Here is a 15,568-nt window from a genome sequence, read left to right as displayed (position 1 = left end):
TGATGTCTTTGTTTCTGTCCTGGCTTTTGCAAGGAATTGAGGGATATGTCCAGTCCAGAGATTGGCCCAGAACACCCTTGATATATTGCTGATGCCTGGATATGCCATGAGACTGCTACTTTGCAGCCTGTAAATGATCTATCTTCTAGGCTACAGCAAGCTACATAAGATACAGCTATTTCTGTGGAAAAGTGGCTGATCTTATCCTCTGCCCTTCACCCATGGCCATTATACCTAGAGGTTGTGGCTTCAGGGCTCAATCATGTTAACAGCAGGGACCTGTTCACATCCTGCTTCTGTATGCAAACCATTCTTCCAGGTGAAGACCACCTGGGTAGCTCCTGACAACCAGATACTAGACAAGTGCGTCTAGATTATGTTGTCCCCTTACCCTTCCACTTTTTATCTGCTCCTTGGACTCCAGATTGCCAGTGCTTAACTTTAGGAAAGATTAACCACATCCATCAGCCAAAATACCAGTCACTGGGCCTGTTTCTTCATTAATAAGATGGAGATGCGTGTACACTGAAACTCATATTGGGTGAAAATGCCATGGGCATCACATGTAGTATATACCAGGCCTTTTGCTATGTAGTGTCTATATGTTATCTCTGTCATCATTCAAAGCCCTGTGAGGCACACGTTATGCTCTACATTTTTCAGGTGTCAGAAATGGTCTCAGAAGTTGGGTGTATTCCCCAAGATCAGCAGAAGGGGTAGGAGCAGAGCTGGGGTGCATATGGGTAGCTCATACTTTGAATGGTCTGAGAGGAAAAGGTACCTAGCTTGAAACCTCACTTGAGGCCCCACCCTCTCTCCGTTCCGAGATGGCCCCGCCTAGCCCGATTGCGGGTTGTACTGGCGACCGCCTTCCAGCTCACCCTTCAGAGCACAGAAGTGCGCGCCCACCTTGGCCACCGAGAGTTCCGGGATCCTGGAGGGGCCGGAAGTGGGTCTTGTTCTCGCTTCCGGCTCGGCCATTGTTTTCGCTCCTGCAGGCCACGGGTGCTTCCCGCATGCAGGGGTCGCTGCGACTGGACACGGGTGAGCGGAGCGGGGGCTGGGAGGGAGGTGCTGCCCGGGCGGGGGTCGCTGGCTTGGAGCCGCGGCCGCCCGCAGGCTTAATCTGCGACTGTGGTGCGCTGCACGCATTGCCTCCGCGGCCGGTGGCGCGGTCTCTGTGATACTCTGAAGCCGGCAGTTGTAGAGCCGCCTCTTTGTCCCGCCCCCTTGACCAGCGGTGCCTGGCCTGGAGCATGGCGTCTGCCGGTACGGCGGAGTAAAAGGCAGACATGACCAGGTGGGCTGCGCCGCAGACGCCCTGGTTTAACGCAAAACGTAGGTGGTTTCCCAGCCTTGCGCTGAGAGACAGCACAAAGCGTCAGAAGTGGGTTAGACACAGTCTTGAAATTAAAAACGTGAAGTGTCACTTGGAGACCTAAAAATGCAGAAGAGATTAGCCGCAGAGCATTCGGAACTAGTAGGAAAATGATCAGAACTTTTTACAGGTGTGGGGATCTCAGAGCAGAGTTAATAGGCTCTTCTCGTCCTCCTCCTCCCCCTCCTCTTCTTCCTCTTTCTTCTTCCGCCTGCTTGCTTGCTCTCTTCATTCCTTCCTTCCTCCTTTCCTTTCTTTTCAGCTTTCCTTTCCTCCTCCCTTTTTTCCTTTCTTAACAGAAATTGAAGCCTAGGGAGTTGCTTACCAAGGGTACTGAGATGCATGGTGACCATCATTGATGCCCTAGTTTCCACTAAGGTACTGATTCTCCGAGTTTTACTATATATTAAGTGGATAAAACCTTTTCCCCCGCTTCAGTATCAGCTAAATGAACGACATTCATTCGTTTACTAAAGGTCTACCTCTGTGTGCTGTGTACACACACACACACACACACAGGACTGGAAACCTGTATGTGACGCCCCCATTGCCCTCTGCCCCTCCCCTGCCCTTTGAGTCTTTCCCCAAAGTGGGGGAGACAGCAGTGTAAATCACAAACACAGTGTGGTAAGTGTTCTAGTAGAGGTTTGAATGAAAAAGGTGCTGTGGGCTCACTGAGGCAGTAATCACACCTAAGCCTGGAGAGATCAGGAAGGTTTTCTAGGGGAGGTGGTAGAGTAGGGAAAGGTCTGGAATTTACTGATTCCGTTGTGTTTTTTTGGTGGCTGTCTAGCAAGAGGGTGTGAGTGGCCAGTTGTGCATAAACTAATTAAAACAATTGTGTTTTAATTAGAAGTACAGAGAAGAAGGCTACCACCTTTCTTCCTGCCTAGGACAATCAGGAAAGCAAGCATTCAGGAGGAAAGGGTATTTGTTTTAGGAGGAAAGGGTATTTGTTTTCGGTCTTGACAGATGAGTAAGAGTTTGTCAAAAGCTGAAGAAGAAAAATCCAAAGAGGATAAGAGAATATGTGGCTTCTGGCTGTGTCTCCAGAGCTTTAGTGCCAAACTTTGTTGTACATCTCTGTCACAATAGAGAATAGAAGAACTTTGAGCATTCACTTCCCGCATAGGTTTACTTATAAATTAAATATATGTATCGTTTTATAAATTTCAATACACATTATAAAACATAGACTAAATAGGAGCTAAATAACAACTTAATGTATTCTTAATATACCCTTTGGATCATCTTGCATATTCCTCACTTGGAGATTATTGCAGCTTTTCTAGCCTGAGTACCTGGAGAGAGTGGTAAGGGTATGTCTAGAGCAGGACCCAAGGCCAGATGGTGAAGGGCTGTGACTGCTAGGCATAGACATTAAGGTTTCATCCTGTAGGTTCTGGGAGCCACTGAAAATTTAAGAAGGGAAGTCCCTTAGATGCTTAGAGACTGCCCTGGTTGTAAACTACCTCCCCCGCTTTTCTTCCTGGAGTTTTTTTTTACTTTTTTTTTTTTTTTTAAGATTTATTTATTTATTTGTTAGAGAGAGGGAGTGAGAGAGAGAGCGAGCATGTGAACAGGGGGAGGGTCTGTGGGAGAGGGAGAGCAGTCTCTGCACTAAGTGCCGAGCCCTATGTGGGGCTTGTTCTCATGACCCTGATATTATGACCTGAGTGAAAACCAAGAGTTAGACACTTAATGAACTGAGCCACATAGGTACCCTTGGAGCTTTGGTTTTTAACTGTTGTCAGCCCAGGGCTGAACACTCTGGGACTCTGATTTCTCTCTTGATGTTTTTGTAGGTGACACCCCCATTGCCCTCTGTCCCCAACTCTGAAAACAGCTCCTGAGACCTGAATTACAGAGCATCATTTTAACTGGACAAACTGCAGCTGAAACAAGCTTTTCTTGGAGGTCACAATGACCACCCAAGGCAGGGGGACTTTAGGCCTCCTCCCTAATGGTGCTGTTCTCCAGAAACACGAGGGACGCCAGACCATGAAGCAGGAGCCAGGGAGCCAGACCTGGGGTCAGGGCTGTAGTCTCCAAAAGAACCACCCTCCTGTCTGTGAAATTTTCCGGCTACACTTCAGGCAGTTATGTTACCATGAGATGTCTGGGCCACAGGAGGCACTGAGCCGGCTCCGGGAGCTCTGCCAGTGGTGGCTGATGCCAGAGGTACACACCAAGGAGCAGATCCTGGAGCTGCTGGTGCTGGAGCAGTTCCTGAGCATTTTGCCTGGGGAGTTACGGACCTGGGTGCAGCTGCATCACCCTGAGAGTGGCGAGGAGGCTGTGGCTGTGGTGGAGGATTTTCAGAGACACATAGGAGAGGTGAGCAGATGAGTCCAGAATGGCATCTTCTCTAGTGGCTGGATTAGCTTGGGAATAGTCATTCTCTGTTCCATAGGCTCTAGGTTGGTTTATCCTTAGGATTCCTGAACCAGTTCCATGGAGAGGGAAGAAATAGTTTTGTGCTTTAAGTCATGAACAAAAATACAATTCCCAGAGAAGCTCTGTACATCACTTTTGGAATAATGTGTTGTGACCCTCGCTTCAACCTGGTGATCCACATAGTACTCCTGGCAGGTAGAGAATCTGCCCACTGTTTAGAAGGGACTGTGGTAGGGAGTAGATTTCTACATATGTTGATAACATGGGCCTTCATTCGAGAAGTTGTCATTACTTACTTCCTTGTACTTCTCAGAGTCTGTTATCTCTCTTCTCGAATTTTAGGTTCTTTAGGAGAGGTGACATTTCTGGGCCTCATAATCATTAGTTTCTTTTCTAACTTTGCAAACCCAACTGGAGTCTTTCTCCTTCCTTCCTTCCTTCCCTCCTTCCTCTCTTTCTTTCTTTCTTTAATTCTCATTTTGTTTTACCCTGTTTCCTAGGGTTCTCTCAAATTTAAAGCCAAGATAATTTATTTTTTTTTATAAAGATTTATTTATTTATTTATTTGACAGAGAGAGGTCACAAGTAGGCAGAGAGGCAGGCAGAGAGAGAGGAAGGGAAGCAGGCCCCCTGCTGAGCAGAGAGCCCGATGCGGGACTCGATCCCAGGACCCTGAGATCATGACCTGAGCCGAAGGCAGCGGCTTAACCCACTGAGCCACCCAGGTGCCCGCCAAGATAATTTAAATTAGAGGAAAAGTTGTAGAGCCAGCAGTGTGATAACAGTGGAAAATCTGGCTTCTAGGACCACAGAGCTAAGTAGCTCTGTGACCATGTGTATCAGTCAGGGTTTAGCCAAAGAAGCAAAACCAGTAGGAAATGATATATATTACATATTAAGATTTGTATATATATCTATAGCATTGCTACAGAGTGACTTAAGTGATTATGAGGACTGGCCTGGCAGTACAAGTCGGAAATCTGTAGAATAGGCCATCAGGAAGGGCCAGCTGAAACTCAGGCACAGGCTGAAGCTGCTGTCTACATGCAGAATTACTTTTCATGGAACTTCCAGCTCTAATTTTAAGGTTTTTATAACTCATTAAATCAGGCTCATCCAGATGATCTAGGATAATCTCCTTTACTTAGAGTAAACTGAACATGGATATTGATTATATGTACAAAACACCTTCACAGCAACACCCAGTTTAGTGGTAAATTGACACCTAAATCAGTTCTATCTGATAAGTCTAAAATTGCTCTCATACTAACCAAGGAGGGTAAATTAGGGTTCCCTCTACCTTTATTCCTTTGCACTTTATTATGGAAAACCAGTATATGAAATTTCCCAAGTATCCAAAAAAATAGTTACAATATGTATGTCTAGGGAATCAATTCCAGTTGATTGGAATTTGAGGGCTACACCTTTTTCCACGAGTACCAGCCCACCCATTTGGCACTGAATCCATTGCCAACCATTATTTCTTTGGATACAAAAATAAACACAGGAATAAATCAGTCATCATCAGGGTCTAGAGAGCAACTAGATTCAACCATGGGCAGAGACCAGTGACTGAATAAACTGTTTTTGAGTGCCATTTAGTGAGGAGGCTGGAAAGGAGAATTTCTCTATTTCCCACCTTTGTTTGCCTAACTTGAAGAGAATGCCCCCTCAATTAAAACTTAAGCTTTTACCCAGGTACCCTCAGAAAAAGGTGACTGAGTCACAAACTCAAGAGAGTGACTTAACAGTTGACAGAGCAGCTGCACACTATTGGCTCCTGCTTAGGAGTAGGATCTTTGGACTTTATTTCTTACTCTGCCTTTATTGTCTGCTTAAGTTTTTCTGATGTGGAAGACATGAGAATGGGACTACCTTTCCTACCATGGGCTCAGAAAAATGTATTTGTGGCTAAATGGATAAAACAAGCTTTTTTTGTGGCAGTTTGTCAGGAGTAGATTAAGGAATATCAAGGCAGATCAGAGTCACTGGCTCAGCAGGAGTGAGCATGTGCATATGTGTACTTTGGGGCTGGAGAGGATTGTAGAGCAATCCCTCTTGGGCTGCAGAATCATGCAATTTGCAAATGCTTTTATATCCTATATCTTATTTTTGTTCCTAGCAGGCTTACAAAATATGAAAATAATAATCATATCTCCATTTGACAAGTGACACAAGCACAGAGAGATTAATTGACTCATCTCAGATGGTGGTTAGTGAATATTCTCTTTGTCCAAGAGATTTAACTGAAGTATGGTTATTGCTGATTACTACCAAGTGTGGGAATCAGAATTTTCTAGCACCCTAGGTTCTAAGCCACTAGTTCCCCCCTAGTATCTTGCTGTGGAGTGCCATCTTAGATGAAAATTGGAATGGAGTTTTCATTCCTAAAAGAAAAGAAACCTGGGAGTCTGAGTCCTAGGTAATGAATAAGAACTGACCAGCATTTAATTGTTAGTGAATTTCAAGGTTGTGTTGTCATGATGCAGCCAAGTTCTACCTTCTTCCAATACCCACAGCAGCTGTATTTAAGAACTGTAACACCCATTTATAAGAACTGTTCCATGGAGACTCCAGGGAGCCTTCTGGTTCTATCACTGTGCTAAAGAGACATACAGTAAAGGAGAGAGTCCCCTTAGATCTCAGCAGATATAACCCAATGAAGCAAATCCAGCAGGATTTGTGAAGTTATTTTCACCCTAGGCTGTACTGTGTACATGGCAGTGCAAGCAAGTGAGCCTATAAATATGATTCATTTAGATAGTGTTTTATGTTTTCAGCTCCAAATGCTGGTGAAAAAGTAACCATGAGATTGTGAGGAGCTGGTTTGATGACAATAAGCAAGGGTTAGAAATACCTCTACTCTGAGGTGTTCTCAAGGTCTCTAAAGATTGGTGCTACCTAATCTTACTTGACTTTTTATAAGCGTTATTTTGGAGGGATAGTACATACCGAATACTGATTTTGCAGATAACTCTAAAAACTAGTAGTAAATATCAAGAGGGGAAAAAAGTATCAAGAGAAAATTATCAGCAAATTTTAACAGAACACCAGCATTGGGCCAAGCATTGTTCTAGGAGCAAGTGATCAAGGCAGAGTTCTTACCCTCAAAAAGCTTATATTTCATTGGGGGAGAAATAGACAATAAAGGCATAAATAAGATAATGTAAGGGTTAAGACATATAGAGACTGTAATCCGGTAATTTGAGAGAGAGTGAATACTACAACTTTGTCACTGTGGTTAGAAATGGCTTCTCTGAAGAGGAACGTTTGCTGAGAGAAATTGGAAAAGCTCTCCTGAGGTTTGTCAGCCACGATTCTGGGCTCTTGTTTCTGCTGTCAGCCTCAGCATTATATGTGCATGCCTAGGTACATACACCTGTCATTTTTGATTTTCTAGGTACTTCTGATTGGTCTCTTCTGTAGACTAAGGCCATAAGGAGTATGTAGAATTGTTCTTCTGGCTCCTTTTTCTAGATTGTTCTTCATAAGCAAATTAATGTCTGAAGAATTGACAAAATGAGAAAGGTTATATGATGTGGGCTTCAGGCTTCTACCAAGAGGTTCAACAGAAGTATAGCAAGCAGGATGGCAAGTTGTAGATCCTGTTTTGACAGTGTTCCCCCCAGTAGGCTGTACTGGTCTGGAAGGACATTGTCTGTTCTTTTCCTGGCTTTTCCTGGTGGTGTTTCTTAGAGGTTTGGGTTTCTAGACCTTGAAGGATGCTCTTTTGATTCCAATTATAATTCCTGTCTTTAGGTTTCAGCTCCTGTACAGGAACAGAAAATGCATTTGGAGGATATGACAGCCCTGGGTACAACAGAGGAATCTCTTCCTACCTCATCCTTCAGTGAGAGTTCAGGCTCTGGCGCCTGCCTGGAGCCTCCTCATGACCCAGGGATACACCTCCTCCGCACTGGGCACTCTGGTACTCCTCTCCTCAGCCCTGGCCTCAAATCCTGCCTCCCTTATCTCTTCAAGTCTCCTTTCCTTTATTTCCCTATAGCCCATCCCATTGGAATCCCTCACTGCCTTGCCCTATGTCTTCATTTCCTAGTGACTTTGTCTGTTTCTTTTGCTTATTCTCTAATCATTTGTGTATTTAGCAAGTTTTTGTCTAGTACATGTCATGGATGAGGCACTGTTGAGAACCAGAGAGATACAGTACACATTTATTGCTTTCAAAGAACTTGTTATCTAGTTGTCAGAGAGTCAGTCAACTGCAAGAAGAGTTGTCTTTGTAAGATACATTGAGTGATATCTGTCCCCAGGTATTTGATGCCATGAAAACAAGCAATATGGGCATTGTAAACATTGAGCAAAATTGTTATGGTCTGGGTGGGTAGGGGAGGCTTCACAAGTGAGGTGTCTGTGGGATGTGATTGTGAAAAATGGGGGAACAAATTGAAGCAGGGAGAAAAGTGGTAGGCACCAAAGTAGAGGATATAAATAAAGACTAAGTGGGGGTTCCCTGGACCCCCCACTGAGGTGAAATGAGGAAGAACTGTTTGGGGGAGCACAGGGTCTGCTAGAATAGGACCTAACAACTGAGGTTAGGAAAATTTTGCTGAATGAGCGTTGATGTGTTAGAAACAGTATTTTGGGAGAATTATTCTAATGCATGTGTCTGGGATGAATGGTGAGACCAGTGGTTGGAGACCTCAGTAAGAGACCAGTGTGCCAGAATGGATGTGAGGTGGTCATTGCCTGAGCAATGATGAGTGGAACAGAAATTGAGAGACAGGAGATACATTGTGTAGGAAGAATTCATGGGACAGTAAGAGGAAGAAGAATTATGGGGTTTGGCCAATATTTGGATTTATTGGTGGAACTCAGAAAGTCAGGAAAGAAAGATGGTAAAAATGTCCATTTTTGACTGAATATAAGATAAAGAGGGACACCCAAATGAAATGTCCAGTAGGCCACTGAAGTCTGTAATGGGGGTCTAGAAGAGAGCTGGAACTGGGAAAGTAGCAGTAGAGCATTGAGAGTCCATGAGATCTCTGCCAGAGCAAAAAGGGATGCTTTGAGGCCCAGCGCCTGCAGCGTCCATAATGAGAAGCCAAAAAAAGGAAGGGAAATCCGGAATGAAGGCCCAGAAATGTGAGGGGCAAATCAGGTTGGGCTGATGCCACAGAAGCCATGGGGAGAGAAAGTGGACCCAAGTCTACCTTCCTTCAGAGAGTTTGAAGCGAGTGAGGGCTGGGTGGAATGGGTAATTCTCAGTTGGACCAGGGAACCCTCTTTATCCTCAGAGTAAAACCTGCATGGAAAATTCACAGCGCAGTCAGAATAACGCGTGTATGGAAGAGGGATGAGAGGCAGTGTGTGGAGCTGCCTGGGTTCTGTTGAACCCACTCCCTGGGATACAGACCTTATTGGAGCCGAGGCAGGACTTGTCCTCATAACTCTCTTTCCTCTCTCAGCTCAGTGTGCTTCCCAGGTGCCTGCCCTTTTCCAAGCTGGGAAGTCAGGAGATCAGGCAGCAGCAACTGTGCTTCAGATGGTCGGGCCCCAGGTGAGCTGAACTCTGTCTTCCCTGAACTCTGTATTCCCTGCTTCCAATCTGCAGCCTGGAAATAGCTAGCGCTCATCTCCAGGGCTCTGGCCAATTCTGAGATTAATCCTGTGATTTACCTTCCTGATTACTTCCTCTGGAATTGGTTCCTGCTTTCTGAGTTCATGGATTCTGTCTGGCGCTGGACTTGTCCTCTTAGATGTGTCACCCCAACTTCTATCCCTCCCTCACCCCTTTACCCACCAGGGCCCCACCTGGGCTCCTGGTACCCTGATGTGTCTGCTCTTCAGGCCAAGGAATATCCCTGAGCAGTAAAATCTTGTCATTCCAGGGATCTGCAGCGTACCAGTTCCTTTCTGTGGACTATACTGAGAGGAAGTGGAAAGGTCCGGCCCTCAGTCAGAGAGCTGTGTTCCAGAGCATCATGCCGGAAAACTATTGCAGTGTGGTCTCAATGGGTAATGATTCTGTTTCCCAGTAATACAGTCTGCATTCTTTTCTTTATATTTTCTTTGCTCTATTCTACTTTTTCCCAGCTTTTTTTTTTTTTATCATGAAAAGTTGCAAACATGAGATAAGGTAGAGAGAATACTGTAATGAACCTCTCTGTACCCATCACTCAGCCCTAAGTTATCAACTTTGTCTTTACCCCATCGTTAATTGACCTATGGTGGTTTGGTTAGAAGTTGTAGTTGTAAGGAATGGGGGCTACTCATGTTATTTAAGTACTGAACTGTATTACTTACAATAAGGCTGAGTGAATGGAAACTCTGATCAGATCCACCAGCTAGACCATCCTTTGGGAAACAGGGCCCTCAACAACAATAGCAAATAATTTTTATGACAGGGAATGTAAGGCAAATGCTCCCTGCATATCTGTTTTGTCCTCCCACTGCCACCCATTTTCTTTACTCTGAATCTCTTATCCTCTCATAGCTGCTTCTTCAAGCTCCGAATGGCTTGTCTTCTCTCCATGCCTCATTTAGTTTTCTTTATTTTGCCCTATTTCCAGCTCAGATTTTACTTAGAGAGGGCCTCCAAGAGTGGTTTGGCCATTAAGTATCATCTCTGTTTGGACAGAGCTTTGCCCCTGGCCACAGCAGAGGATGAGGGGTAACATACAGAGAAGCTACACTTGGTCCTGGTGCCCAGGTCTAGTCAGCTGTGGTCTGAGATATATTGAAACCAGTTACTCAGCACAAAGTATGGCTGCCTCAGTTTCCCCTTTGGGAAAAACTGTGGCAGGACAGCTTCCTGGAAATGGGTGTTTTCAGGGCAGGTTCTCTGGTTGGCAAGTCTAGCACAGTAGCCAACAATGGAGAGGGTGGATAGGCTTAGGAGTCCAGGAGCCAGATAGCTATAACTTTCCATATGCTGAAATGCCATGATCGCTTGTGGCCCAGGTTAAGATATGATTAAAAGAACCAACAGTTTTATGTTCAGACATGACTGATTGCTTGCTACTTCCACTTTTTCCAAATTCAAAAGGAAATATTCAACTGTGTAGTTTCCTTTGATTCCAGATTATCAAGATACCAAAGATATATTTCAACTTGTGTTTCAAATTATTGGTCCCTTTCTTAATTTTTATAGGAATGTAGTACTTGCAGTACTGACTTCTACCAGCCTAGTGCACCAGAGACTAAGGGAGTCTCCACTTTAAGAACATTGCTGTCCCTTCCACAATACTTCTCCCCCAGCATTTCTGAACCTGTGATTTCTCTGAATCTTGTCACTGTCCTCACATATGAGAATCACTTTTTTGGTACATTTTTCCTAGTTGTGTTTTCCCATACTGTTTCCCATATTTTCCTTTCTGTCCCCACTATCTTTACTGGGAACCATGGAACCATACAGTGTCAGGATTAGAAAGGATATTAGAGGTCATCATTTTACTAAGTGATTTCTGTAAGATCACACCACCTTTACAGTCTTCTATCTTGCCTTCCAACTGCCTTTTTAATTGGATAATTAACTGGAGCAGTTAAGAGCTGTCAGGACAGAGCTCTGTCCTAATAACTTTTCTTCCATCCTCCCCACTGACCATCTTTCCCCTCTTTTTCTGTCATGAAGAAAAAGCTTGAGCTATTTCCCATCTTTCTCTTGTTCTTAATGTGTCTCCTAATGTGAAGGTTTTTTCAGGTCCATAGACTCCTAATGATTCTGTTTCAACAGCAGAACAAGAAATGAATAAAAGTTGTTTTCTTCTTTCTTTCGGCAGCAGGTGAGACTAGGATGCAGCATTCAGAGTGTCCTGCAAAACAGGAAGTTTCTAAAGAACCAGGGTCACCTGGTGAGACATCTGGAGGCCTCTGTGGAATAGTTTCTGAGGAACTAGAGGCAGGAGCTGCCTGTGAAGGTACTTTAGAAAAGCTGGAAGGGCAACCCTCAGAGGAAGAAGGAAGCAGACTGGAAAATGATTTCTTCAAAATAACACATGAAGATAAAGATAAATCCACAAAGGATGGATGTGATGAATATAATGAACTTGGGAAACATCCAGATCTATCCTCTAGTGCTGTTGAATGTCAAGGAGTTCTGAAGGGACAGAAATTTTATCAATGTGATGAATGTGGTAAAGCTTTCAATCGAAGTTCACACCTCACTGGGCATCAGAGAATCCACACTGGAGAGAAACCCTATGAGTGTAATGAATGTGGTAAGACCTTCAGGCAGACCTCTCAACTCATAGTTCACCTCAGAACCCACACAGGGGAAAAGCCCTATGAGTGCAATGAGTGTGGAAATACTTACCGACACAGCTCCCATCTTATTCAACACCAGAGACTCCATAATGGTGAGAAACCATATAAGTGTAATGAATGTGCAAAAGCCTTCACTCAGAGTTCCCAACTGATTGACCACCAGAGAACCCATACTGGGGAGAAACCTTATGAATGCACTGAGTGTGGTGAGGCCTTCATTCGTAGTAAAAGTCTTGTCCGACATCAGGTAGTTCACACTGGTAAAAAACCTTACAGGTGTAGTGAGTGTGGGAAAGCTTTCTGTTCTAATAGAAATCTTGTTGATCATCAGAGGATCCATACTGGGGAAAAACCTTATGAGTGTAATGAATGTGGCAAAGCTTTCAGTCGGAGTAAATGTCTTATTCGACATCAGAGCCTCCACACTGGGCAAAAACCATACAAATGTAGTGATTGTGGGAAAGCTTTCAATCAGAACTCTCAGCTTGTTGACCATGAAAGAATTCATACCGGAGAAAAACCTTTTGAATGTAATGAGTGTGGTAAGGCATTCAGTCTCAGTAAATGTCTTATTCGACATCAGAGACTTCACACAGGTGAAAAGCCCTATAAATGCAACGAGTGTGGAAAATCCTTCAACCAAAACTCACACCTTATTATTCACCAGAGAATTCACACTGGTGAGAAGCCTTATGAATGTAATGAGTGTGGGAAGGTCTTCAGTTACAGCTCCAGTCTCATGGTACATCAGAGAACCCATACAGGGGAAAAACCCTATAAATGTAGTAATTGTGGGAAAGCTTTTAGTGACAGCTCGCAGCTCATTGTGCACCAGAGGGTTCACACAGGAGAGAAGCCTTATGAATGTATTGAGTGTGGGAAAGCCTTCAGTCAGCGTTCCACTTTTAATCACCACCAGCGAACTCACATTGGAGAGAAGCACTCAGGTCTGGCTCACTCAGTTTCTTAAGATGATTTTCTAAGGAATTAATTAAGCTTTTTTTGTTTTTGTTTTTTAAAGATGTCTCTCTTAAAACTGCTCATCAAAATGTACTAATCCTTACATGCTTCCTGGTGAGTCATGAAGGTGGGAGGGTGGGAGTCACAGTGTAATCATTTTCTGCCATTAGGGGGAAGTAAGGACTACACATTTCATGTACTTGTTTATTCATTCATTCTTTCTTTCTTTTGAACTGTTGAAAAAAATCAAACTCATTTTTCAGTTCTGCATCCTATAATCAGATTTTGTGCTTTTCAAGGACAGAGATTATATGCTTCTTATTCTACTCTACCTCCTAAGTTTTACCACTTACATAGGTCATATTGCAAGATGGATTCATTCTTTCCTGTCTCCTTGGCTAAGGCTCTCCCTATATAGTTTATAAACTTCCATTATAATTCAGGCCCTTATCACTTGTGTTCCCTACATATAAAACCTTTTTTTTTCCTCTTGACTAATTTATGTCCCTTAGATTCTTCCAGAGCCCTCTCATTTCTGAAAGAACTTCTTAAAATGCTTTTTCTTCCCTCTTAAACTTCTATTCATTTGACCTCAGTGCTTCCAATTAGTTGGTGCTGCAACGTGCAACTGTTGTTAAATTATCTTGCCGGTTATTCTGAACTTAACGTGTATTTGTATACTTTCATATCAACTTATTGTAGGCTATTTAAGGCTAGGTGTGGTATCTGTTCTTTAGCATATAGATAATTTTCATAGTAGTTGTTTAATAAATTTTTTAAACTCTGCTCTAAATTGCACCATCTTTAAGTTGGGTGTGAGATCCCCTTCCCCACCCTCATCAGATTAGAGGCTTCTAAAGATGGAAGTGGGGCAGTGCCTGGGTGGCACAATGGGTTAAAGCCTCTGCCTTGGGCTCAGGTCATGATCCCAGGGTCCTGGGATCGAGTCCTGTATCAGGCTCTCTGCTCAGTGGGGAGCCTGCTTCCCTTCCTCTCTGCCTGCCTCTCTGCCTACTTGTGATCTCTGTCAAATAAATAAATAAAATATTTTAAAAATAAAAATAAAAGATGGAAGTGGTATCTCATTGTAGGATATCACATACGGGGTCCTCATTGATATTTTCTATGTGTATTCATGGACGTCTCACCACTGTTACTTCATTGTTGGTTTTTGATAGATACTCTATTGTGTTTAGGAAGTTTTTTTCTATTTCTGTTATTTATTTATTTGTTTTTTTAAGTAGGCTCCATGCATATGTGGGGCATGAACTCATGACCTCAGGATCGAGAGTTGCATGCTCTATCAACTGAGCCAACCAGATGCCTCTCTTTCTGTTTTTAGAAAAAGGAAGATAGTACAGTAATTAAAAAGACTGATTTTGTGCTTAGTGTCCTAATTCAAATCCTGGCTTCTCCACGTTTCTAGGTGTGTAGCCCTAGGCAAGTTACTTAGCTTCCTTGTGTGTCAGTTCTTCCATCTGTAAAGTAAAGCTATGTTAGGATAAAATCAGTTAATCAGTGTTAGGAATTTAGAACAGTACTTGTCACTTAGTACCCATTATAGCAATTATTACTATTCTTAGAGTTGCAAGTTCTATATCATTGTTTAAAAAGTCTGTTGGTATAATTTTATGGGTCATGTTCTTTATTTTTGTAAATTGTTTTTTTTTTTTTAACTTTATAAATGATTGAAATTACTTTGAAGTCCTGGAATAAAATTCATTTGTTTGTGGTGACTTTTTTTTTTTTAAAGTAGAGGACTAGGTTGAATTTACTGAGGTTTTCCTGGCTTTTCAAAATGTATTTGGAGTTTATTTTTCTTTTATTTTCTGAAGGAGTTTGCATAATGCGGGAATTACTCATTGAAGGCTGAAAGTAGTAGTTAGATCCTTTTTTTGGGAAAAAGGAATTGGGAGAGATGTATCCTTAGCAACATTTTTATTTCTTCTTCTTCAATGGTTGTACTCTAGGTTTCTCCCTCTGTAAATTTTGGTAATATATATCTAGAAGTCATTTTTTACTGGATTGTCAAACAGTGGCATAAAGGACTCCAGTTTATTTTTAAAAATCAGACTGAATTTATGTCCAGGAACTTGTTCAAGTGGTCAAATATGATGGTAAAGGTGCTAGGAGCTGGACGCTTGCCCTTTTACCTCTTATATGCACAGAAAGAAAATATTCCATACCTATACTGTACATCCCCAACTCTAATTATTCAGCTTTTTAAAAAATTTATTTATTTTCAGCATAACAGTATTCATTGTTTTTGTACCACACCCAGTGCTCCATGCAATCCATGCCCTCTATAATACCCACCACCTGGTTCCCCCAACCTCCCACCCCCCACCACTTCAAACCCCTCAGATTGTTTTACAGAGTCTATAGTCTCTCATACTTCATCTCCCCTTCCAATTTCCCCCAACTCCCTTCTCCTCTCTAACTCCCCTTGTCCTCCATGCTATTTGTTATGGCTCCACAAATAAGTGAAACCATATGATAATTGACTCTCTCTGCTTGACTGATTTCACTCAGCGTAATCTCTTCCAGTCCCGTCCATATTGCTACAAAAGTTGGGTATTCGTCCTTTCTGATGGAGGCATAATACTCCAT

The 15,568-nt window shown here is 43.0% G+C and overlaps 1 protein-coding gene across 2 annotated transcripts; it reads left to right on the top strand.

The window, feature by feature from the left end:
- Positions 1-958: 958 nt before the first annotated feature.
- On the top strand, positions 959-14,813 carry ZKSCAN7 (zinc finger with KRAB and SCAN domains 7). Of its 2 annotated transcripts, none has more exons than XM_059390713.1 (6): positions 959-1,044; positions 3,184-3,715; positions 7,535-7,703; positions 9,202-9,293; positions 9,625-9,751; positions 11,518-14,813. In XM_059390713.1, the coding sequence occupies exons 2-6, from the start codon at positions 3,302-3,304 to the stop codon at positions 12,966-12,968; spliced, it is 2,253 nt and encodes a 750-aa protein (XP_059246696.1). In that variant the 5' UTR covers positions 959-1,044; positions 3,184-3,301; the 3' UTR covers positions 12,969-14,813. The 2 variants fall into 2 exon arrangements, with proteins under 2 accessions (XP_059246696.1, XP_059246695.1); XM_059390712.1 differs by having other exon boundaries at positions 11,515-14,813.
- Positions 14,814-15,568: the final 755 nt, after the last annotated feature.

Source organism: Mustela nigripes, chromosome 2, assembly GCF_022355385.1.
Source record: "Mustela nigripes isolate SB6536 chromosome 2, MUSNIG.SB6536, whole genome shotgun sequence".
In the NCBI taxonomy this organism is placed as follows: domain Eukaryota; kingdom Metazoa; phylum Chordata; class Mammalia; order Carnivora; family Mustelidae; genus Mustela; species Mustela nigripes.
The sequence above is the reverse complement of the archived record's forward strand: the minus strand, read 5'-3'. Positions and strand labels throughout refer to the sequence as shown.